The following is a 25,622-nucleotide window of genomic DNA, read 5'->3' as shown; positions in this document are numbered from 1 at the left end:
GGACACAAAGGGCTGAGCAGTGACCGGGAGGGGAATAGAAGATTATAGCTCAGTTACAGGGCAAACATATCTGCACAAATTCATTTAGAGTTTAGTCCCTCCTTCCATGAATACATTATCTGTTTGACTTTATAAATGCTCCTTGCACACCTGAGTCTCCCTTGTGTGGCTTCAGGGTCCTGCTGGTCCATGCTGCCATGGCTGTGTCGGGGCCAAACAGACAAGGAGACAGGTTGTGTGTTTTGACGCTCCATCCCTGCAGTGACCCTGAAGAAGCGTCTTTCTTCTTGGGGCATTAAAAAAAATTTTTTTTAATGTTTATTTATTTTTAAGAGAGAGAAAGAGAGAACAATGGGGGAAGGGCAGAGAGAGGGAGACACAGAATCCAAAGCAGGCTCCAGGCTGTCAGCTCAGAGACTGACGTGGGGCTTGAACCCATGAGCCATAAGATCATGACCTGAGCTGACACTGGACGCTTAACCGACTGAGCCACCCAGGCGCTCCCTTCTTGGTACATTTTTGCCCCTGCACCACCCATCAGCCTGATCCTTTTTGCAGAAGTGTGTACTTAAAGGAGGAAGCAAGGGAGCCAGAGTAGCAGAGGGCTAAGGCCAATCCAGGGCAGCGAGCCTGGGAAACGGAAGAGCAATGGCAAAGAAACAGAAAGGGTCCTGGGGATTTTATTCGGGAGCAGATGACTCTGGCAACTCTCTTCTTTCTGGTGGGATCTACCCCCTGCCAGAGAGTTTTGTCATCTGGAGGGACACCTAGGGCTGGCAGGACCTCTCTGTCTGTCCCTTGGCCCTGAGGTTTGAGGCTGGATCCTGCAGGCTGGGGCACATGCTAACTCCAGGCCCGCCAGTGCAGGCACTCGAAGCGGGACTGTTCTCCCAGAGGCCTTTGGCTTGGTCAGAGGGCTGAGCCTAGCTTCTCCTGAGGTTTTGTTTGTTTGGATTTTTTGTTTGTTTGCTTGCTTGCTTGCTTGTTAATTGTGGTAAGAACACTTAACACGAGAGTTTTAACAAACTTTTAAGTATATAACATATTGTACAATGTTGTACAGCAGACCTCTGGAGATTCTTTATTTGCTTAACAGAAACTTTATGCCGTTGATTAGTGATTCCTCCACCTCTGAAACCACCATTCCACTCTTTGACTCTATGAATTTGACTATTTTAGATACCTCATGTAAGTGACATCGTGCAGTATTTGTTTTTCTCTGACTTGCTTATTTCACTTAGCATAATGTCCTCAAGTTTCACAAATGTCACCAATTGCACAATGTCCTTCTTTTTAAAGGCTGAATAGTATTCCATTGTATGCACACATATCACATTTTGTTTATCCATTCATCCATCGGTGGACATTCAGGTTATTTCCACATCTTGGCTATTGTGAGCAATACTGCAATGAACACAGGAGTACGGACATCTCTTCGAGATCCTGAAAATAAACAAGTGGGACTCCATCAAACTAAAAAGCTTCTACACAGCAAAGGAAACATCAGAGTGAAACACAACCCACAAAATGGGAGAAAATATTGCACGCTTTCCAACTGATAGAGGCTAATCTCCAGAATATATAGAGAACACCTACAATTTAATTGTAAGAACAAAAACAAAAACAAACTAATAGCCCAATTATTAGTTGGGTTATTAGCCCATTGAAAATGAGTTCATGACCTGAATAGATATTTCTCCAAAGAAGACACACAGGTGGCCAACCAGCATGAAAACATACTCAACATCACTCATCGTCAGAGAAATGCAAATCAAAACCACAACGAGAAATCGCTCACACCTGTCGGGATGGTTACCCTGTCATTAAAAAAAGAAAGAAGATAACAAGACAACAAGTATTAGTGAGGGTGTGAGAAATTGGAAGCCTTGTGCACTGTTGGTGGGAATGCAAAATGGTGCAGCTTCTATGGAAAATAGCATGGGAGTTCCTCAAAAAATTAAAACTAGACCGACCCTATGATCGTGGGATCCCACTGCTGGGTTTTCAACCAAAAGAGCTGCAATCAACATCTCAAAGAAGACAGTGGGCTTCTCTCAAAGTCTTGCTACCCAGATCCCTACAGCAAGCAACACAGGTCCCCTGTTGCTTCTAAACCCAATAAAATAAAACCTCACACCGAAGCCCCGAGACCAGGCAGAATCCTAGGCCCTCCCCACCACGCGCCCAGACCTGCCCTCGAGGAACAGTGGAATCTTGCTCCCTTCGGGGGGGGCGGGGGGGGGGGTCTCAGTCCTGGCCGCCGGGACAAGCTAGGGGAAGGTCGGGGCACGCCTGGCTGTGGGGCAATCGGCCCTCGTCAGGCGGCCGCGCTCGCCGGAGCAGCGTGACGCGGCGACCGGAGGGTGGCGACGCGGGGGGCCGAAACGGGCGGTGCGCTCCCCGGCGCCCGGCTTCCTGGGCGGCCGCTAGCCCTGCTCGGCCGGCGGGGGCGGGGCGCGGCCTTAAAAGGCCGGGAGGAGTGGCCGTGCCCGGGGGTCACCGGCACAGGGTGGGCCGCTGTCACACGCGCCCCGGCTCGGCCCTGTCCCGCGCGCACCCGGGAGCACGGCGCACAGTCGCGCTCGCACCGAGTCCGGCCAGCCCTTCCGGCCCGTCTCCGAGAGCCCTCATGGGCCCCGAGGCCACCTGCCCGTGGAGCGGCCCCCTGCCTCGCCTCCGGGTGAGGACCTTGATCGAGCCCGTGGTGGCGTCCACGCAGGTGGCCGCCTCCCTCTACGAGGCGGGGCTGCTCCTCGTGGTGAAGGCGTCCTTCGGAGCCGGAGCCGGGGCCTCCTCCAACCACAGCGCCAGCCCGTCGCCCCGGGACGCTCTGGAGGACGAACAGCAGAGGGCCATCTCCAACTTCTACATCGTCTACAACCTGGTGGCGGGCCTGACGCCGCTGCTGTCCGCCTACGGGCTGGGCTGGCTCAGCGACCGCTACCACCGCAAGATCTCCATCTGCGTGTCCCTGCTGGGCTTCCTGCTCTCCCGCCTGGGGCTGCTGCTCAAGGTGCTGCTGGACTGGCCCGTGGAGGTGCTGTACGGGGCGGCGGCGCTGAACGGGCTGTGCGGCGGCTTCTCCGCCTTCTGGTCGGGCGTCATGGCCCTGGGATCCCTCGGCTCCTCCGAGGACCGCCGCTCCCTGCGCCTCATCCTCCTCGACCTGATCCTGGGCCTGGCGGGATTCTGCGGGAGCATGGCCTCGGGGCACCTCTTCAAGCAGATGACTGGGCACCACTCGGGGCAGGGCCTGGTGCTGACGGCCTGCAGCGTGAGCTGTGCCACTTTTGCACTTGTGTACAGCCTCCTGGTACTGAAGGTCCCCGAGTCGACGGCCAGTCCCAGGACGGCACTCCCCGCCGTGGATACGGTGTCAGGCACAATTGGCACGTATCGTACCCTGGACCCCGATCATTCAGACAAGCAGGGTGTGGAGGGGTACCCTCCATCTCCCGGGAAAGCAGTGCCCAAAAAGACTGTCATCGCCCTGCTCTTTGTGGGTGCCGTCATATATGACCTGGCAGTGGTGGGCACCGTGGACGTGATGCCCCTTTTTGTGCTCAGGGAGCCTCTCAGGTGGAATCAAGTGCAGGTGGGCTATGGTATGGCAGCCGGGTACACCATCTTCATCACCAGCTTCCTGGGCGTCCTGCTCTTCTCCCGCTGCTTCCGGGACACTACTATGATCGTGATTGGGATGGTCTCCTTTGGGTCGGGAGCCCTCCTTTTGGCTTTCGTGAAAGAGACATACATGTTCTACATTGGTGAGTCTGGCGTTCTCGGGGAGGCAGGACGAGGGCACGGCCGGCCCCTTCAGTTGTGGGGCCGACACCAGGGATGCTGTGGTCCGGGTGTCCCCAGCTCAGCAGCAGAGACCATACCCCCTGCCTAGGAAGTTACGAGGGAGTCAGGATCATGTGCAGTTGAGTTCATCTGAGTTGTACTGTCTACTGGGCCATCTGTGTTCCCCGCCGAAGTGGCCTCAGAGTGATGCCTGTGGCTCTAGGAAGTCAGCGGAGGTTGGTCGGTGGGGCCCGTGGTCAGGAGGGAAGGTTTCAGGTTGGCCTTTGGAGATGGGGTTGGATTTCTTCTCTCCAATTTTAAAGGGATAAAACATTAAGGTAATCAGGCCGAAAAGGTCCCTTAATTAAAGTCATTTGGGGCCAAGCATGGGCTATTCAAAAATGGATAAAAAAAAGGCACAAATGCCTTCCACAACCAATGTAATAAATTCTTTCAAGGAAGCAGAATGAAGTTTCCACCTGAGGACACAGGTCGGACAACCACAAGCAGAGAGCTCTTTAGACCAATGTTGGAACAGAACTTTCTACACTGATAGAAATGTCCTAAATCTGGTCTGTCTGATAAAAGCAGCCGCTAGCCATGTGTGGCTATTGAGCACTTGAAATGGGGCTGGTACAACTGAGGACCAGAATTTTCAATTTGACTTGATTTGATTTTAATTAACTCATATAGTCACACGTGGCCAGTGGCTAACACATTAGAAAAAAACAACTCCACATGGTTATCAGAGGCTCTCCCTTGGCTGAGGTCACACATCTCAGAAGACACCTAACAAAATGGCAACTTCGGTTTGGCCGACTCCCAGATAAACGGGCCACGTGCAAAAGCCAGAGTACCCCTCTCCCCTTCCCCTCCCACCACCTCTACCTTTGTCCCCTCCTCCCCCCCCCCCCCCACACACACTTAAACACACAGCACATTGGGATTAGGAATAAGGCACGTGAGAAGGAAAGGTGGTGGCGGCTGTATGTGTGGTGTACACTCCTGGATGCAGTTTGCCAAAGTTCCTGGCACTGTCTACCAGAGGGCTTCATGCATGGTGACAGAAGACACCTCTGTCCCAGGGACAAGGAGAGGAGCCTAAAGTCACTCCCGTGACATCAGCTCTACTTCCCTAGATGCCACGTAACTCTGCCGACGAAGACACCCTTCGCTACCCGTCACCGTGCCAGCTGTGCCCTGTCACCTCGCAGATGGGTCTGTGGCATCTATGGCACCGTCAGAGCTCAGGGGCTCAGCCCGCCCCGGAGAGGGTGTCAGCCTGCAGGCAGAGAAACCACTCCCTGCGGGGCGAGCCCATGGGGATTGTGGGGAGAGGGGGAGGTTCCTGGTGAGGCTTTTGCTTTTTCCGATTGACTCCTTGGCCAAGCCTGGGCACGACGAGGGGTGTTCTCTTGTGATTTCTTTCCAGCTCGAGCTGTCATGCTGTTCGCTCTCATCCCCGTCACAACCATCCGATCGGCAATGTCCAAACTCATAAAAGACTCCTCTTATGGTGAGTGAAAGGAATCTCTCAGAAGTTCTCTGCCCGGCCGGTTTCAGAGCTGCTTGGCTTGAGGCATAGGGTTCGGACTTGCAAAAGGCCCATGAGACGGTGCCAGAAGCAGCCTTGAATACTCTAGGAACACTCCGGTGTCCATTAGAGCAGAGGGGGTGAAAACAGGAGGATGGGAGAGACTCAGAAAGTCGGTCACTGAAAAGCCACCATCAAAGGAGGACACTGCTACCCGCAGGCTGCAGGAAGATGCAGCCGACGGAGCCAGGAGTCCCGCTGGAACGAGCCAAGACTGAGAGGCGGCCCTGGGAAGGATGCGGAGTCTCCTGAGAGCTCCCTAGAGACCCGGCTAGCAGCTAAAATGGAAGGGACAGCAACATATCTTCTTGGTAACCTCTGTCCCTTCCACAGGAAAGGTGTTCGTCATCCTGCAGCTGTCCCTGGCTCTGACTGGGGTGGTGACGTCCACGGTGTATAACAAGATCTATCAGCTCACCATGGAGAAGTTCGTGGGCACCTGTTTTGCTCTCTCCTCCTTTCTCTCCTTCCTGGCCATCATCCCGATTGGGTAAGAAAGGAGAGTCTGGTTTGGGCTGGGGCTTTTGGGCTTAGGTCAGGGCCTCTTGGACCATCTCCAGTCTATTATCATAAAGAATTATTTATTTGCAGCATTTATGCAGTGGGTTCTGAGTGGGCTCTCCCATAAATAAGAAGTCCTCCTGTTCTCCCAAGCTAATAATCTGCCAATCTGGGAAACCCCCGAACTCGTAAAAAATGAATAGAGGGCCACAATCAGCTGGTTACTTCCTGGCAGTTTTATACTTCCTTTTGATTAGAGGCTGGGATTAGATATCCTCTTGAACCACTCCAACGTCTTTTCTGAGGTCCTTTTAGAGGAGAATCATCCTGCCTCACTTCCTAGTATTCTCTCCACACCCCCAAGGGCTGGGCACCTGGCAGTGCCCCGGAATCTCACATGCCCCTGGACTGTGGGAGCTCCTGGTAGGACTTGAGCAATTCCTTTGATCTCTGTGGGGGAGTCGTCTCATTTGTAAAATAAGAACACTCAGGTCAGGGAGATAACAAGCAGGAGGAAGGCTGGAGAAGCCCAAGAGAGGCAGTCCGGTTCTACGGTAAGAGCACTAGCCTAGGACCTCACCAAGATGGTCTTTGACCAGCCCTGTCCAGCGTGAGTCCTAAGAGCAAGCCATGTATGTGATTTTAAACCGTCTCGTAATGTTTAAAAATGGGAAGACGGGTGAAATTAATTTTAGTAACACATTGGATTTGACCCAGCATATCCAAAATACCACTCCAACATGTCATCAATTTACAAAATTAATCAATGAGTTGTTTTTTTGGTTTTTTTTTTTTCACTAAGTCTCTGAAATCTGGTACGTGTTTTATGCTGATGGCACATCTCAGTTTGGACCCAGGTTGAACACATTTCAGGTGTTGAGTGGCTGGCATAGCTAGTGACCGCTACGTTAGCACAGCTTCAAGCTGTTTAGGCCTGTTTACCCCTTCTCATTTAGTGAGGTCCTCTCAGGCTTGTATCACTCCCACCAGAGGAGAAAGGAATACAATAAACCTACCCACCATAACATGTGAGGGATTTGATAAAGATTTGCATTTTGTTTTATTTAATTTTTTAATTTTTTTTAATGTCTATTATTTTTGAGAGCGAGAGAGACAGAGAGCAAGCAGGGAAGTGGCAGAGAGAGAGGGAGACACAGAATTGGAAGCAGGCTCCAGGCTCCGAGCTGCCAGCACAGAGCCCGACGAGGGGCTCGAACTCACAGACTGTGAGGTCGTGACCTGAGCTGAAGTCGGCTGCTTAAGCTTAACCTACCGACCTACCCAGGCGCCCCAAAGATTTGCATTTTAAAGGGTCTGCCTGGTAGCACAGAGAAGTCTACACATCAATAATGGTGGCATTACAGGCAGCAGAATAGAAAATAACTGAAGGCAGGTTGAAAGAAATGGGAAGTGGATGGGGGGGAAGACCCTTGTTGGAATTCTCACATCACATCATAATGTAGGTCCCTGCCTACATAGAAGGTTGAGCCTCCTTGGACAGAAGCCATCAATAATGAAGGCTCTTTGCTCTATTTCATAGTTGAGAAAAGAAAGATTTGAAGTGAAGGAAGGGAAGGAGGGAGGGAGGGGGATGGAGGGAAGGAAGGAAGGGAGGAAGGAAGGCAGGCAGGCAGCTGAGAACCTGTGTAAGCAGCGGCATGATTATGAGGGACTTCTTGGCCCAGTTCTCATTTTTTCAAGGTGTGGGACTGAGCCAGACCTGTCCTCAGACTGCCCAGCCCTTAGGCCTCTTCCTGTGCCCCTATTTTCATGCGAGTCTTGGCTGAATGGGTTGGGCTTAGCTACCAAGACTTAGCACGCAATGCACATCCGTCAGGAGCCCCAGTTTTTTGTCCAAGTGAGTAATGGATTAGTAGCTGTGCCACTTGGAAGTTTACCCAGCCCTATTTGGCACACGGGCGAAATATTCTCATTAACCTAAACAAACAAACAAACAAACAAACAAACAAAGGAAAACAAAAGAAAACCAGTCTGACTAATGGGTGGCACAGCTAGAGATATAAACGAACAAATGAAAGCCATGAGAAAATAGCAACATTTTCCTTCCCACAGTTTCATTGCTTCGTGTGCGTACTAAGTGGGATCCTGTGCCTTTGTTAAGAGACTTCAGGGCACATGAAGGAGGTGGGCCGCCCTTGAACATCTCACCCCAGGGCGCTGTGTAACACGCACTTGGACTTGGCCATACTTTCCGTGCACAGAGTCTTATATCACAGATGCAGGGACAGAATCTTGTATCAGTCGAGTAAGTACTTGAGTGCTTGTGTGAATGAGGCACGTTAAGTAATTGCTAATTATTTCCCTGTCTTGTGGCCATTCAGCAGTAAAGAGACACATGTGCAAATAAAGCCTCATTCGCTGTATGCTGGAATCACCTAGAAAGGCTGAAAAAATCACTGATGTCTGGATCCCACCCCCAGAGATTCTGACTCCGTTGATCGGGAGAGCAGCCTGGGCCCAGGCCTTTTTAAAAGCTCTCCGGGTTACTCGAATATACAACCAAGATTGAGGACTCTGGTATAAAGGGAGTGTTTCCATTACCTTTCCCTCCCGTGAAGTCACTAAATAAACGAGATCCTGAAAAACTCTTACAGCTAGAAGAGGCCAAGGCTGAACCATCGATCATCAAGTGACAGCGACAGGGAAAACCAGTAGAGCTTTCTAACCACAGAAAGAAAAGCTACGTTCCAATGACATAAAAGCCCAGGAAGGCATGTCAGAGCAGGGAGGCAGAGGACACAGTGGAGGCAGAAGGCGGGGAGGAGGGGTCCCTGGGTCAGAGCTGCCAACAGCCTGCTTGCCAGAAGGGACCGTGACCCAGGCTTGCCCGGTACCAGAGTGAGCCCATTTCACGTGACTGTGAGAACCTGCCCTCTCCTGCTTGCTCCTCTTTTTTTTTTTTTAATGTTTATTTATTTTTTGAGAGACAAAGCACAAGTGGGGGAGGGGCAGAGAGCGAAGGAGCCACAGAATCCAAAGCAGGCTCCAGGCTCTGAGCTGTCAGCTCCGACGAGGAGCTCAAACCCACGGACTGCAAGATCATGACCTGTCCGAAGTCAGATGAGCAACCTACTGAGCCACCCAGGCGCCCCACCCTCTTGCTCTTCTTGCAGTTGGGAGATGCTGAAGAAAGAACTGTCTGGCTCTGCCCGCCCTCAACCCACTTGCCACTCTATCCCTCTCCTCCCTCCCCACCTGTTTCTTAGTAATAATAATAGCAAACCTGTAACTAGCTCTTATCATGTGCCAGCTACTACTTACAATGTTTTAATGAATTTAATCTTCCCCCAAAGCCCTCTGACGTAATTACTATTACTGTTCTGCAAATAAGGATACAGAGGCGCTGAGGTATCACGTAACTTGCCAAAGGTTCAGAGCCCGTAAGTGGCAGAGACAGGATTTGAACGCAGGCAGTCTCTGATCCTCTACACCGCACTGCTTCTTAGTAGAGTCACCAGGTGCCAGGGTGCCACCTGTGGCCGTCTCCTTAGAGAGCTCCCTCCGCGGGCTAGCTGCGCTCTCCTGAATTCTTACCGGAACGGACACGCGAGCGGCCACCCTCTCTCTCCCCAACCTCCTCCTCACGGTCAGCTTCTGCAAAGGCTCGTGTGCACCTGCTGCCTGCGTCCTCACCGCCCACTCACTTCTCAGCCCAGACGTCCGAGGTCCTCCCTCGACCAGCAGCGCTCTTCTCACTAGGGCCGCCGACCACTCTTCAAAGCTGGATCCAGTGGACTCGCTCAGCCCTCATCTCACCCCACGTGGTTTCTCCGCGGCCCCAGCACCCGTGCTCGCTCTTGGCCGTCACTGGGCTTTCTCAGCACCTCATCACTTCTTCTCTACACACCTCCAAATGGAAGATGCTTTGGGGCTCTGCTCTGGGTTCTCGCTTCATATGCTCTCTCGAAGCAATCTAAAGCACTTTCAAGACTTCAAATTACCACCTGAGTTTCCAAAATTGGGTTCTTGACACCTTCTTACGCCTGCTCCCCCTCCAGCCTTTGCCGCCTCCCTAAATGGCACCACCACTCACCCGGGGGAGGAGCTGTCACCGAAGTCTGCCCTCATCTTCATCTCCCACACCTCCAATCCGTCAGGCCTCACTGACTCTACCTTCAAAACAGTCCTCAAATTCATCCTTTTTTTTTTTTTTAAATCACTACTGCTACCACCCCTAGGCCAGAGCACTTGAACGACCGGATTAGCCTCTGGACCATTCCTCCCATGTCCACTCTTGTTCCCTCCCATCCTCTCTCCACCAGGTGCCCAGAGCAATTTCCTTCAAGTGTTTAAACAGATCACATCATCTCCTGCTCAAAGCTCTGCTCTTGGCTTTCACCGCTGTTAGGATACAAACCCAATGTCTTCCCACGGACCACAAGGTCCTCTGTAACCTGGCTTTGCCAACCTCCGTAATTTCTGTTTCTGTCACTAACCACCCTCCGCGACCCCAGGTGTCAGCCCCAGGAGCCCCCCCTCCTGCTCTTCCCCCTTCTGCGCCCATGCCTCCTTCTTAACCCAACTAGATGTGGTCTTAAGCAGCATTTTCTCAAAAAGCTTTTGAGACAAATCCCTTTCTTAATCTAAATTAGGTCCTTTTATCATATGCTCCCAAAGCTTCCTCCATTTTCCTTCATAGCCTGATAGTTGACGGTTAGGGGTTATCTTTTCATACGCTTGCCCACCAGACTGTAGGCTCCCTGAGGGGAGGAACCATGGCCGTTTGGCTCAGCACATATCATCTGTGTCCAGCAGAGAGCCTGGCCTGTAAGAAGTACTCAAAAAGTATTTGTTTAATGAATGATCTGTTGGAAGGGTGTGGCACCTACTAGCCAGCATTGCTGGCCACCCGTATCCCAGAGCTGCCTGTCGGCTGACCACGAAGGCAGTGGCTGGCCATCGCCACCTGGCTTTGCTACTGGGGTCTACAGTGGGGGTCAGCCGCAGAGGCAGGGCTGCGACCTGGTGTCGGCCCACATCTGGACTTTCCCGCCAGCTCTTTAATACAATGAGTCTTGTCTCAAGTACAGTGAGTGTTCCTCCCTGTAGAGCTCTGGGACTCATGGAAGGTGGGACATCAGAGATTTCGGAAGTTCCCACAAAGCTTTCCCTTAGAAGGTTTGGACTTAAGTTGGCACCCCATCCAGCGGCTTCCAGGTGTTGACCATCAGCCAGGAAGAGGTTGCTGTAGCCTAGAAACTGAGGTTCCTAGAAAGGTTGCTCATGAGAAAACCGAGGATCCCAGAGGTGGAAGGACATGCCAAAGGTCACACAGATCCAAGACTTCAACTCAGAGCTCCTAATTCCCAGGCCTCCCCCCCCTTTTTTTTTTTTAACAAATATTTGAAAACAATGTAATGAGAATTTATGGAACAGATAAAGGGGCTATGGAAGGACAGAAGATGAGGCAGCGAATTCTGCTTGGATTAGCCCAATTTTGATCTTGAAATACACGTGGGAGTTCATCAGGCAGTAGTGAGATGGAGAGAGATTTCAGGAAAAGGAAAATGTAGATGCAAAGGGCTTGAGATATTATAGGGCTGGAATGGGCCATTCTCTCCACTCAGAACAACATTCTGGGGACAATGGTCAGAGCCTCTCAGTCTATAGGTGATAAAAAGGCGGCCATTGGTGGGAAGGAAAAGGCACACCCTTTGCCCCATTCCAACTGTTTGTCTTGTAATTCTTACAGCATTGTGGCCTACAAACAAGCCTCATGGCTGCAATATGGAGACATTGCAGAGAAATGAAGGTGCTGACCGGCGGGAGCTGAAAAATACCAGCAATGGCTTCTTTTGAAGTCAAAAGAAGGGACTGGGTGCTGGTGACCAAAGCAAGCCACTGCTCCAAAACCCCAGGTTCCAGCCGGAGTTGGCTTGGGCATGAGCTGCTCTGGCTCAGGGGTCCCTGGCAGGTGGGGAAAAGCACTTTCTTGGTGATAGAACTTTCTCAGCTTTCAGACGTCCCTGTCAGAGGTTAGGTTCTGGGGACAGTAGAGGGTGAACTTCCAAGGGTTAGATGCAGAGGGCCGTGCGCAGTCACACGAGACGCATAAAGGGCTTCAGACAGCAGCCCCTTTTCTTCCAGGAGTTGGCTCTAAGGTACCACTAACTAGTCACCTGGGTGCCGTGCTGGGGGTCCCACAGGAAAACTCAAGCCAAAGCATGCATTTTCAACAGCCTAGAGGGGGCGCAGAGGGGATGCTTGGTAAGAACTCCCAACAGTGAACATCAGCCAATATATATATATATATATATTTTAATTAAAATAAAACCTTGAAAAAAACTTAGCTTTCTTCCCTGAGGCCTTGTTAGCTGTGAACACTCAGGAGAGATTTGGGGCTCAGGCTCTTGGCTTCAGGGTAGTTTTACTGCCGTCATTACTGTTGTTTTTAAGAAGCAAATATCAAACGACTTTCTTTAGTGGACTATTATATGGCATATTTTCAGTCAACAATACTTCTTCCCAAAGTGGGTGGTGTGGAGAGAGAGGGCAGAGGAGATAGGCTAAGAGCCGTCTTATTTTGAGGTACCTATTTTTACAGACTATTGTACTTACACATAGAAAAACAGGCTCACCTCCAAATAAAATCAACATTTACTGTATGCGTATGAATCATTCTTCCCCGGCCAGACTCCCTCTAATAACTACAGGCATGGCATTCTTATACTGGGGTGAAACTTAAAGCTAGGGAATGCATTTCAAGCTCCAAGTGTTTGGGCTCAGAGAGTTTACACCTCTGATCTCTTGCAGGGAATAAACAAGCCTTTCTGGCATGTCTTCTAAGGTCCCGGCACCATGCTAGGTGCTGAGATATGGCAAGAACGTGACTGCTCATGCCCTGACAGAATGTTCTGTCCAGCAGGTGGAACAGACAGAACAGCTGGCAACCACATATCCTATAATAAATGCTAACATAAGGGAGCATCTAACCAGGTTTAGGAGAGCAGGGAAGGCTTCTCAGAAGAAGTGGACTACGGGAACCCTGGAAGGATAAGGAGTCACCAAGGCCAGAAGTTAAGGGACAGCCCAGGCAGAAGAAATAACAAGCTGGAAGGCCTGAAGGTGAAAATATCTTTTGATACAGGAATTCAATATAAGGGGAGCAAAGAGGGGGGGAGGGACAGGTACCAAAAGGACAGAATCAAGACCAGGAGACTGGAGTGGTAGGGAGAAACAACAATACACATATAGAGCCTTAAAAAGAGTTTCTCTTTAATTTGTTTAATGTTTATCTATTTTTGAGAGAGAGAGAGAGAGAGAGAGAGAGAGACAACAGGGGGAGGGGCAGAGAGAAAGGGTGACAGAGAATCCAAAGCAGGTTCCAGGCTAAGCTGTCAGCACAGAGCCCGATATGGGGTTCAAACTCATGAATCATGGGATCGTGACCTGAGCCAAAGTCAAGATGATTAGCCGACTGAGCCACCCCAGGCGCCCTGAAAGTTTCTCTTTAAAGTAACAGGGATAGCTGGTGGAAGATTTCACGCAGGAGTATGGAATGCGTCCTGGCATCCCTGAGAATGAACTGGGGCAGGAAGGGGCAGAAGGAGAGAGAAGACTTGCAGAAAGGACACAAGAGCAGAGAGTCTGGTAGTAACCCAGGTGACGGACAATGGCGGACTGACTTTGGATAAGATGTGAAGGTGCAGAACAGTAGAGGGACTTAGAGAAATCCTTGGGAGCTGGCGGTCAGCAGGAGTTGGTGACAGGTGATCTGCAGAAGGTGGGGCAGATGGAGGCAAGAATGCTCAGATTTGAGGTTCAGGCAACTAGGAAGAAGGCAGAGCCTCTCCCTGAGACAGACGACATGGGCGGAGGTGGGATGGGAAGTGGAGTTCAAGGCCAAGCTTACCTTGCTAAATTCTCACCGATCATGCTCCTTCCTCTTGGCTCCTTGCCTCCTGTCCCAGCCCCTGATCGGCTCCCCAGCCCGGATGAATCTCATCATTGGCAGCTCCATTCCTGCTCCTGAAAAGCTGGCTCGGAGCATCCAGAAACATGTCTTTATTTGCTCACACTCACCCACCATACACTTGTGGGTTTTAACCTGAGCTGGGCTCTCAAAGCCCCAGCACTGGCTCCTTTTCAATTTGTCACTAAGGTGGCAGTTTTGACCCTTCCCCACTTGCCCCAGGTCACCAATTCTTCTAACAGAGGTTCTAACCCCTTTGATCTTCTCAAAGTGTGGTTTCTGAACCAGCAGCTTCAGTATCCCCAGGGAACCTGTGAGAGATGCAAATTATTTGGCTCTACCCCAATCAAACTCTAGAGGTGGGGACCAACAATTGGTGTTTTCACAAGCCCTCAAGCTTAAGAACCAATGTTATCTATGGGCCTTTCTCTTCTTGAGAATGTTCCCTGAGTCCCTCTCCTCCTCTTCCTGCATCCTTAATTTTTTTTGTTTTTGTTGTTAAGTTTATTTATTTTGGGGAGGGGGGCAAAGAGAGAGAGAGAGAGGGAGAGAGAATCCCAAGCAGGCTCAGTGCTGTCAGCGTGAAGCCCGACTTGAGGCTCAAACCCACAAACCAGGAAATCATGACCTGAGCCGAAACCAATAGCCAGACACTTAACCAACTGAGCCTCCCACCAGGCGCCCCCATCCTTAATTCTTGAGGCCCATAAAGCTCTGTCCTTGGTATGTTCCCCAAGTAATCTAGTCTACTCTCAGGGATTCCAGAACACTTTTTCCAGCAATCTGGTCGACACCTCCACCTGGATTTCCTCAAACATAATTCCAAACCAAATTATTCTCCCACCTCACCATCTAAGCTACTCCAACCTTTACATTTTTCTCCTGATTGTTTTCACGTGTGAGTTAATGACGTCATCTCCCTGCTCCCAGGCTTGAAAACTCCGTCTCATCTCTGATCCCCTCCCCTCACCACAGAAATCTCTTAAATTCGTCACCCTTCCTATCGCCCATTGCCACAACTTTTATGATCTATTCCCATCTGTTCCCCAGGGCTTCAGTCTGACCACAGTCCACCAGCCTACTATCTCCATCACCTTCTTAAAGCAGTTACGAGAAATATATACACCCCCCCCCCCTTAATTTTCATTTGACAAAGCAAACGGGAAGGATTGTTATGGGAATACTTGATATTTAAGTTGGCCATATCTAAACAAGTAATAGAAGACTCTTCCCGTAAGAGCAGTCCAGTCATCTAAGTGTTGGCAGACACGTTGATGCTTTATATATATACATTATCGCCAATCCCATCAGCAACCCACCAAGGGAAAGCACGTCTTCATTGCAAAGATCAATACACTGAAGTTCAGAGAAATGGGACTTGCCTAAAACCACAGAAGTAACGAGTGGAAAAAGCTGAGATCTGACCCAAAGCTCTCTTATCCCGCCTTGCTGCCTCATTGTGTATGACTGTAATCTTGGATTAGTGATGTCTACTTACTGTCAGTAAGTTCAAGTCCATTTCCAGTTCTTTGGGGTCATTAACCGAGCATTCTGGTCTCCCTTCGAAACACACTCTTGACACCCTAACGAACCACAGGCATTTCTTCTTGCCTCACAGATTTTTTAAAAGCATCAGGGCAGTTAAAAAAAAAAAAATCAGGAAATGACTGGTCCTGACTGAGAAGATGTTGTGCTTTGCTATGGGATGGAGTAGGAAGAAATCCTCACGAAAGTACCTGGGCTGGCTGCCAGGCTGCCCGCCAATCACAGTGGTTGTGAACAGACACCAGGTAGTTTCTTCATTTCCCCAAATCGGTGCCAACCTGTGCGGTGTAGAAGGTAAACTGAGGATAAATCTACGGAGAAGTAGAGTAAAAATAGGTTAATTATATCTTTTTCCTGTTGCTCTGTATATCCTGATTCTTGCAGGCAAACTCATACCTCTTTAGAGAAAACAAGAAAACGAAATACAAGGCACACATGTTTTCCTGTCGTATAAAGTGTTATAAATGACAACACAATTCAAGGTAAAGAAAGCATCATTCGTAGGTTTATTGGTCCATTACTTTAAGTTAATTGAGGTAAAGAAACCTTTTAAATTTACAAGCTAATAGTTAACAAGCAATACAAATTCTTTTGTTTACCTCAAAATGTAATACTAATTTCATAGTAAACAATGGACAGAGTTTTTTTATACACAGATATATGAAAAAAAGTGGACAAAAACCTCGTGCCAGCATCAAAAAATGCAACAAAACTTTTTTCTTTTTACAATCTCTGGGTTCCATAACAAAGAAAGAAAGAAAAAGGTGACATTCTTTTTAAGTTTGGTAGCTTCATGAAACAGAGACTTTGACCTGGGAATAAATCACTTTCTCGTCCACACACATTCTTGAGCACATTTTTTTTTTTTTCACAGCTTTTGATTTGGCTTATTGGCAGCATGGAGAGAAGAGAACACATTTACACGGAGGGAGGACTTCATCAATACCTTGGGCGGGGGGAGGGGTTCTTCTAAAATTTTAAATGTGAAGAATGACCTCTAAAAATAAGAAATACAGTCCACACTTTGGACATGACCTAAGCAAAAGTTTTGAATCTCTTTTTCAACAGTTAAAATACAAGTTAGAAAGGTTGCTGGCAGTTTATTTTATGGAAATATATCAGATGTACATCATCTCTCAATGCATTCCCAATGCGCGGACATCGAGGAATCAGGCACACGGAAGTACAATGGTCGGGGGTGCCTATGGGACAGGGCCAGACCTCAGGGGTGTCCAGGTGGTGGTGCTGACTGCTAACAGCTGCTGGTTTGTTGTTTGACGAAGGCCCAGCCGACACAGGTGTCTTTTTATCATACAGATTCTCATCTTGTTGGCAATCTGCTTTCCCCTCCCCGTTCCCACCCTGCAGAAAAAAGCCACCCCCCTTTTCTCCTTCCGGTACCATCGAGACTGAAGGGTTGGTCTGAGACTGTGAACAACCTGTTACTCAGGGGTGGGGACAGGTGTGACCTGCTCTGACCTGGCATGCAGGAAGCCCAGAATCACCTGGTGAGGGGGTGGCATTGCCAGGGACGTGCATGTTGCAATACTCCGTCACTGGTTTTAATAGTAAAAGCTCTATTAAAATGGACTAAAGTATCAATGGGTTTTAGGTTTTTGGCATTTCAACCTGTGGAGAATTTCTATCTGACACACGCTGCTCTGAGCCCCCCACCCCGCCCCCAGTTATCTTTTAAAAAACTGTTCCGCAGAATCTGGGTACACCATTAATATTGTCATAATCTAGAGTTCTCTGTATCTACGTGATTTGTCAATGCTGATACCATATATCCTCTACAATCAAGAGTGTGCCAAAAGGCACTAAGTTAATCTTTCACACTTTAACACACACACACACACACACACACACACACACACACACACAAACGGTTCAGTGGTCCCTGTGTTTCCTTACATTATCAAAAATATCATTTGGCAATAGCAATACTTAGCTTTCTCTTCCCAAAAGGCAGCCCTAATTATGAACCTCACTTTCATATTTCTTTAAGAGGGCTGAGGACTGGCTATGTTAGACCTCGAGCATTTAAGCTGAACAACTGATTACGTTTCTAAAAAATTCTTTCTATCCAGAATCTAAAACACACTAGTTGAAGAATAAGGCATATTAGTAGGTGTTGACAATTCTCAAAAAGTAGAGTTAGGCTTTCAACAGTCTGTGGCAATTTTAAAATTCTGGATTTGTTGATTTTCAAGTGCTAAACAATACAGAATGTTTCTATATAAGACAAATATCTTACTGGTTTGTTATTTTTTTCCCAAAGTACTTATTTACAGGCTATCTATAGTAGTAAAAACTGCCTGAAGAACATATTTTTCTGCCACATAGAAAGGGTTAGACAGCCAGACCCGGAATGCAATTCAAACATACGATTAAGAAACAACGATCAAACTCCCCGTGACAAAGGCCTTTCCTCCACCTTTCCTAACGCAGAAACTCTGTGCATGCTCTCATCTGGGCGACTGTAGGGAGGCCAGACATGCTTAAAGCAGAAAGCTAACCACCTATTGGGTGGGCTGACGAAAAATCAGGTTCCTGGTTTATGCACTAAATCAAAAAAAAAAAAAAAAAAAAAACAACCCATGAGGAAGCAGAGAACAACTCCAACACACCCAGCTTGATAGGTCAGTCTGACCCAGGACATCATGACATTTTACTCGAATTTACTGATAAATGCCACCTGCCATCTGAATGGAGAAAACATAAACAAGAGGCCATGTCCAATCTGTTGCCATCTTGAAAGTGAGAAGGCAAAGCCAAATTCCCAAAATGTTTTGTAAATGGGGATGGACTGCAGTGTTACTCCAGCCTGACAATTAGATTACTGTTTCCACGGGCCTTTGAGAGTAGGCATCCGGGAAGGTGGGCCGCAGGGCTTGCTGTGCCCTGCCCTGACCACAGGCCGCCTCTCGTGAGCGGGAGCACCCTTCAGCGCAGCCCGAGGAGAGGCCAGGTCACCCCATCCCGACATCCAAACAGACGAGGCCAACATGGGCCCGGGAGGCTGTGGCGATGTCTCTCTCCTGCCTGTCTCAGGGCAGAGGGTAGAGAAGGACTACTCTGCAGTGTAAAGAATGGCATGAAAACAAAGCCAGGGGCCCGCGATGTCAATGCTCTTGACGGCAGGGCCAAGTCACTCGGACCCTGGGTGCGTCCCAGGCTGACGCCTACCGGCCCAAGAGACACACTCCACTTGCAGACAGGCAGTCAGGTCACCATGCCCTCCTCTAAAGCAGGACTTCCTGTCACTTCAAAACAAAGGTGGCCTCACGAGAAAGGAGCAGCAAGCGTGCATTTAAATCCCTCGTGTGGATGGCGACTGGTAAAACATTTAGTTGGACAACATGTAGAACACGCTCCAGGTGTGGCTGAAATTTGGCATGAAGACAAACTTAACGTTACATTCACCACGACCCCCGGAGTCGTACTGGCTTTTGTTGTTTCACCTAAAGGAAGGTGACTGGTGAGTTCAACGAGCAGCACAGTGAAATACGAGCCAATCATCTCCATAATTGCACTTATCTGAGGTCACTGGGAGTCATTAGTAAGTCTTATTAAAGGACAAAACCCAACCCCAAACCTGGCTGTGAAACGTGTTCCCTCCTCCTTCAGGAAGAACAGAGGGTTTTTGGCTTTGGGCAGAGTAGCCTAGAATCCCCTTGTGGATCCACCACATGATAAGGAAGACCGCAGTGTCCATATCTGCCACAAAGCACAAGTGCTCCCTTCAGCATCAAGTGCATCTCTAAAATCTGCTCAGTTTCTAGGAATTCTCTCCTCTTCTGCCTTAGCCTGGATTTTTAACCTGGGTGAATGAACCCTTCACTTCCCGCACCCGAGAGGCAGTTGATAGGCGTCACTCTGCATTCTGCTGCCATGTGCCCAAGACTCAAAACCTGTCCAAGTCTGTCTGCCTGAGGTCAAGCGTGTCCCCAAGCAAAAGCCTCCTGGGACACAACTATGAGAGAGGAGGCCGTGATCTCAGCACCACGACTTTGTGGAGCCAAGAAGGACGGGGTGACGAAGCCTCTACGAGGCAGTCTTTGGCACAGAAGTCTCCGGTCACACTGCTCACAGGGAATCCCCTTCATGCTCACAGAGATGAAAGGGCAAATGCCTGGGACTCCTGACCCGCAGAGGCTGGACGAGCTGTGGGGGTCGGGGAGGCCTGGGGAGCCTCCTTCACTGCCTACCGTCCCTTCATCCTGGGCCTCCTCACCTCATCTGCCGCCAGCCTGAAGGAAGGGGCAAGCGTCCCTTCTGGGGCAAGACCGTTTCTCCAGGGGAGCCTGGAACATATTCTGGTTCTCCCAGCTCTGGCGTCAGTGTCCCAGCTCTCCCTGATGTCTTAAAGCACAGAAACATCACATGGCAAACAAATGGAGAAAGACAAGCCGCAAGATGCCCGAGTCCCCTCCGAGCTAGTCTTCTGCCTCCGATAACGTAAGGAACGACTGCGTCCCCCCTCCACTCCCTTCCCGTATGTCCCAGAGAGGAGCCCCATGACTGTTTTGAAGGGTTGCCTTCTTTTCCAACTAAACTTTCCACGGGAATGCTCCTGGGCTTTGGCAACTAGCGGCAGATGAGATCCTGGTCTTCCCGTCAACTCTTTCCACGATTCTTTCCAAGCACTCATGACACCGGACAATGTTTTTAAAGCACGCGTTCCACAAGGCAAGGCTTCGCACGTTCCTGGAGATGAGCGCTCGCTGCTGGGTCAGTCTAGTGCCTTCCACGAAATATCAAGAGAGGGCCGTCAACCCGTTATTGGATATACACCCTGTTCTACCAGCAAGCTGTCAGCTTGGACCCAGACGTCCATCATCCATACCCGCACCAACGTGATGGCTTAGAGGTAGCATGAAACACGGACTCACCACTCGGGCTAGATGGCCTGTCCTTACCCTTCTGCTTCGATGAATCACTTCTAATTGTACCAAACAAAAATTCACATCGCAGGATTTTAGAACGGCGTGAGGGGGTCTGACGGTGCAGGCAAGTACCGACGGATACAAAAGTTCTAATTGAAACCGTGACTTCCTCAAAACATGAATGAAACAGAGCCGAACTGTTCTGCGCTGGCCTACTGCTGCACCCCTGGCATCATGGCAGTGGCCACCCAAGGTCAACGCCGCGGGCGCGAGGGGGTGGAGGAACCTCGACACGCTGCACGCGGCCAGGTACCTGCGGGTTACGACCCGCGTGTGCGCCAGCGCCTCGGCCCGGCTGCGTCGCGACAAGAACACTAACTGCCTCTTTGAGGCTCAGGTTGATCATTTTACGGGAGATGAGCCACAGACGGGAGAGCGCAAATGTGGCATAGGTAGCTTCACTTCAGGAGGAAAGAAAAGGAGTTGGAAGATAGATCCTCTTCGTCGGTTTCGTGTCGGTTTGAAAAGCAAACCTGGTCATAGTTTGAAGACTTGAGATGCAGCCAGTGGTCACTGGGGAACGTGGCTGCAAGTTGCAGAGGTTTTAGCTTATTGAGAAGCAAAGCGCTCGCTGTTAGCACTTGTCATCTTCGAGGCCCATCCAGGTACCGACTTTTCTTTCCGACCAGGGACTATCGAGGGTTAAAGCACTTCACATGGAACATGCACACGGAGTTCCCAGAACCTCCACTGTGTCACTACAGCACACCAGCCTCTCAACAAAAGGCCGCCCAAACACTCCGTGGACGTGGTAGGAGACACTAAATTAGGAGTTCTGGGTGAGGTAAAGGCAGACGGCACAGAGCAGACGTGGAGATGGGGCCTAGTATACGCCCACTGACCCCAGTTACTGGGAGCTACTCTGACCTCAGACAACACGGACTTCCCACCACGGGCCTCAGCTCTACTCTGACGACACTGAACAAGCAAAAGAAAAACACTGAAGAACTTCACAGAGAAAAATGCACCCCCCCCCCATTTTACACAAAAAAGTTTCCAATCTACTGCATTCTAGTGTCAGAAACAAGTTTGGGGAGCACTGCCCCCTCGGCTCCCCGAGGTATCGCACGAGGACAAGGACACTGGCTTGCTCATTTGGGCACGGACGCATACAGATGCTGACATAAATGGTCCTATGTGAACCAGAAGCCACAAAAGAGGTGCCACTCGTCACAAGCAGGCAGCAGGCCACACTCACAGCTATAGGCCACTGTACATTAAGGACTTTCCACGGAGGTGCCAACACCCCCTTCTAGGCTGAGACAAGTCGATGCCCACACAGGTCAATTCCAGAGTCCCGGTGTGTCTGTGGAAAACGAGAGCTGCCTTCTGTGCCCGCCTTCCTCGTGTCCTGGAAAAGCAAGAACCGGGCTCTCTTCCACCACAGGCAACCATGCTGTCCCCAAACAGGAGACTGTGATGAGATGTCAGAACGTCAGCTGGGTTGTCTCGTCCCTCAGCTGCAGATCTTAGTGTTCCAGATTTAATGGGCTCCTTCACAACACGGAGGTATGCTTCTTTCGCTGAGAGATGATTATAGCCTTACAGACTCCACCAAGGAATAAATACTAACGGAGAACCACTGTCAGACAAAGGTGGGTGGGGGGGCGGGAAGGGAGAGAAATACACAAAGGAGAGATGATTCTGTGGCTGTTTTCTCAGTGCCACCTCTCTGGCACTACAGGGACGTCCTGGTATGGGGTGCCATGCCCTGTGTAGGTAGAAGAGTCTCGGTCCCAAGAAGGAACTTACTTGGCCTCTGGTTTCTCCTGTAGCAGTGGAATAATCGACTCCCATGCCATGAGGCACTGAAATGACAACACACACACACACACATTTTCAACATCGGATTTTAGGATCAGGTTCTTAACTCTTCTCTGAGCTACCCTTTTATTGTTAGTCCCACCGGGTGACCTCTGTCTCATGTCTTGTCTAAGTAATGTACGTACATAATGTAACATACGAGGTCTACGTGGATTATCCATCACTATTAGAAACTGGGGACGTGGCCGGTGTTTGCTTTGAATATATCATCCCCATCTCTGAGACGAAAGACAGCGGGGTCTCTACGAGGCCTTAATGTACCGTCCATACAGCTCACAGCTGGCAGAAATTCTTTCCCTTCGAAAAGCAGAAAAGATGGCAAGCTGCAAGCCCTCAGGAAGCTCTAGGTCCTCAGCCAAGAGGAAGACTTGCTCCAGGTGTGGGTAGGACTTGCACAAGGATGTAAATGATGGTGATGTGAGCCAGCCACCTGACTCAGAGTGGGTGGAAACCCCACGCCTCCTTACTGACCTCAGATGTTTTGCTTGAATGGGCCACTCTTAGATCTCCCAACAGGGAATATAGGGGGAGGAAACTCTACTTACTGCATTTCCTCGGATCCAAACATCATCATGTATCTTACATTCACTATTGCTAGTCCTCACAACTCCATGAAGTAGGATCATTATTCCTTATCTCTCTCTCTCTCTCTCTCTCTCTCTCTCTCTCTCTCTCTCTCTCACACACACACACACACACACACACACACACACACACACACTTCATATGGAGAAGATGAGACCCAGAGTGGTTACGTAACTTGTCTAAGACACACAGCTAGTAAGTGGCCAAAGCGGATATTCTTTCCACTGCAGCAATCCCCTTTCATTCCAGATCCTTGTGAAGGGCCAAGAACCTAAAGACTGGCACTCTCCTCTGAGAGCACCCTACCTGGCAAAATGATCCTCCCTTTGAGCAATCTCTTACATAAAGGGCACAACAGAAGAACCACACAAGACCTTGTGTAGAAGGAGCTCGGGGTGAAGCAGGTCTTTGTGCTGAGTCATTTAGGAAGGAGTTCTGAGCAGGTAGGAGGAGAAAGGCATCCTTTGGTCAAGTTGGGGAGCAGAGTGGTAAAATCACTCCATGCTTCCTTCCTTGGTGACTCTGAGGTTGGAGTAGAAACTAGACTCAGACCCTACCCCACGTAAGGGAGCCCCAGGAGCCTCAAGGAGCTTGCTTTCAGTGAGAGACCCCATGGCCCTCTGGGTCCTGCTCTCTCCCTAGACTGCAGGCTTCCTGACTCGGGGCGCAGCTAGCCGCCAGGCCCAAAGGGCCTGGGAGAAGAGAACTGCCGCCTCCGTGAGCAGTGTGTGCACGTGAATGCCCTGTGGGCACCCCCCACGGGGGCCTCTGCTCCCAAACCTGGCGCCGCATCTCGCACAGTGGGGCAAGGACCCGCAGGGGTGGCTGCTGCTGGATTTCGGGCAGGCCCTTGCCCCAGGCTCTCACTGGCTATTAGACGTGCTTCCTCACTGAGAGGGCTGGGGTCTTGCCGGCACACTCATTACCTTCTCGTAGTATTGGATGTTCTTGTCGGCCATTCCCATGAGCAGCTGCCGGAAGTCCTGCCTCTTGTTGCTCTGCCACCGCTCCATGTCGGCTTTCAGATCAGCGTTGAAACACTCCATCCGATCCTGACATTTCTCAACATCTGCCGGCACCTGGAAGGGGAGTGCATTAAAGAGGTGCTCTGTATGTGTAACTTGGTGACTCATGCCTCGAGCTCTCTTGCACGAGGCCAAATCACTACATTAAATGCCATAAACACACTCCCTCCTTGGGGCGGGGGGGGGGGGGGGGGGGGGGGGGGGCATTTATTTGAAGGCAGAGCCTTGGGTTTTCAGGTCTAAGAAGGAATTCCGAAAAGTGCTATCCTGATCCAAATCTTCGAACCCATCCAAGCACAGCAGAGACTCATGGAGGAAACACCCCACCCCCACCCCTGTTTATAAACAGGAAGAAACACTGCAATACAGAGTCCAATATCTTTGGTTCCCCCTTTTTACCCATCCCTATATAAAAATGCGTGTAGATTTTGCAAATGTACGGCACTTATTGGGCACTGCTCTACTATTCTCCTCGCTCCTGTAATGAAACCAGAAAAGGTTTTCCCGTATCATAGGAGCTATTCCCTTACTTGTGACATTTGATAATGCCTACCCTCATTTATCACAGAATTAATTGTAGTAAGATTATTGGCTCACTTCTCCTCTGAACCTCACTTTACAAGTAATCTAGAGACCTGTCTCTGCTCCCCCAGATAGCAGATAATCAAAAATGATGAGTCAAAGTTAGGTTAATTCTGAGGAAATAGGAAGAAGATCACTTATGCATGTCGAAAGAATCTGAAACATGAAGAAAAATATAGCAGGCAATTTCAACTTTTACTTAAAGAAGTTTAGACTTTTGCTTTGCTCTGGTGAGTTCATCCATCCTACACAGTCGGAGGGCCTTGTGGCTACTCTGGTCCCCAAAGCACAAAGCTGGCTCCTCTCCTCACTCAAGAGCACCACAAGCCTCTGAGGGCTGCCAAGGGGCCGACGTACCTAAAACTGGGTCAGACGCCCACCTGCCAGATGCTTCCGGACAAAAAAATGAGGCCTTGTACATTGTAAGTGCTGAGGCCTGTGACCCCAAATGTCTCCAAGCTGTGGGGCGCCATGAGGGGTCAATCCCTACCAACCTGGGAAGTTTCATACTCAGGCCTTACAGGCAAGTAGAGGACCCAGAAAAACCAATAAAGGGAAGGCAAAAGCTGAGGAAGTCGGACACATTCAGGGCTTCCAGAAGGGCCGAGGGCCACACAGACCGTGTGGAGATGGCTGCAGACGCGGGAGCAAGGAACGTGAGCAGCCAGGGGCGGGGGTTTCAGGCTGGCCTGGCATGGGGTCTGAGCTTGGGTGAGGCAGAAGGAGTTGGGAAAAAAGAGACAGAGAGGCATCCCGGGAAACTTAAAAGTAAGGAACTTTTCTTTGAAGAGGGAGAAAAGGCTTTTCCAAAGCGCTGAGGTTCTGGAAGAAGAAAGAAAAAGGACTTGACTTTTTCCTCTGATGCCATGACTGAAGTCTCTCTGCCTTTCACTGCTGCCTCACCTGTCACTTGTTGCCCACCTCGGTGGGGGAAAGTGAAGACCAAGTGAGCCCCCGCTTTGCCTCTTCGGAGCGGAGCCTTCCCCAGGAACACAGTGAACCAGCCTCAGCGGAGGCCCCGTGAGCCAGCGTGTCCGGGCCTCACTCTCCAGCAGGCACAGTCCACCTCCCTTATTCCTCTCCTGGCTCCTGCGCATTTAAGCATCAAGGTGCAAGTTCCCTGGAGCAACTTCCTCTTTGCTTAACAAAACTGCTGTGGCCAGGACGGAAAGCAAAGATCTGAAAAGGGAACCTGGTCAGGGCCCGCTGAGAAGAGGGAGGCCAGGGTCTCTGATACAAAGGAATTCTTTTCTAGGAAAGATTCCCAGGTCGGTTCTGAAGACGGGAATTCTGGTTGA

At 50.0% G+C, this 25,622-nt stretch overlaps 2 protein-coding genes across 5 annotated transcripts in view; one reads left to right on the top strand and one right to left on the bottom strand.

Annotated features, from left to right (window-relative positions):
* Positions 1-2,506: 2,506 nt before the first annotated feature.
* SLC46A2 (solute carrier family 46 member 2) lies at positions 2,507-12,507 on the top strand. Of its 3 annotated transcripts, XM_007094298.2 has the most exons (4): positions 2,507-3,767; positions 5,219-5,302; positions 5,714-5,870; positions 11,595-12,507. In XM_007094298.2, the coding sequence occupies exons 1-4, from the start codon at positions 2,630-2,632 to the stop codon at positions 11,650-11,652; spliced, it is 1,437 nt and encodes a 478-aa protein (XP_007094360.2). In that variant the 5' UTR covers positions 2,507-2,629; the 3' UTR covers positions 11,653-12,507. The 3 variants fall into 3 exon arrangements, with proteins under 3 accessions (XP_007094360.2, XP_042820769.1, XP_042820770.1); XM_042964835.1 differs by lacking the exons at positions 5,219-5,302; positions 5,714-5,870; XM_042964836.1 differs by lacking the exons at positions 5,219-5,302; positions 5,714-5,870; positions 11,595-12,507 and adding an exon at positions 4,912-4,943.
* A 3,328-nt stretch (positions 12,508-15,835) lies between these two features.
* Positions 15,836-25,622, bottom strand: part of SNX30 (sorting nexin family member 30) — a 111,120-nt gene continuing 101,333 nt past the window's right edge. The window contains exons 8-10 of one of the 2 annotated variants that reach the window (XM_042963410.1): positions 23,644-23,796; positions 22,061-22,116; positions 15,836-21,890 (exon numbers count right to left, since the gene is read on the bottom strand). In XM_042963410.1, the coding sequence (XP_042819344.1) occupies positions 21,851-21,890; positions 22,061-22,116; positions 23,644-23,796 (249 nt within the window). In that variant the 3' untranslated portion in view covers positions 15,836-21,850. The other variant, XM_042963411.1, reaches the window with a different exon arrangement.

The sequence above is a fragment of the Panthera tigris genome, chromosome D4, assembly GCF_018350195.1.
Source record: "Panthera tigris isolate Pti1 chromosome D4, P.tigris_Pti1_mat1.1, whole genome shotgun sequence".
In the NCBI taxonomy this organism is placed as follows: Eukaryota; Metazoa; Chordata; class Mammalia; order Carnivora; family Felidae; genus Panthera; species Panthera tigris.
The sequence above is the reverse complement of the archived record's forward strand: the minus strand, read 5'-3'. Positions and strand labels throughout refer to the sequence as shown.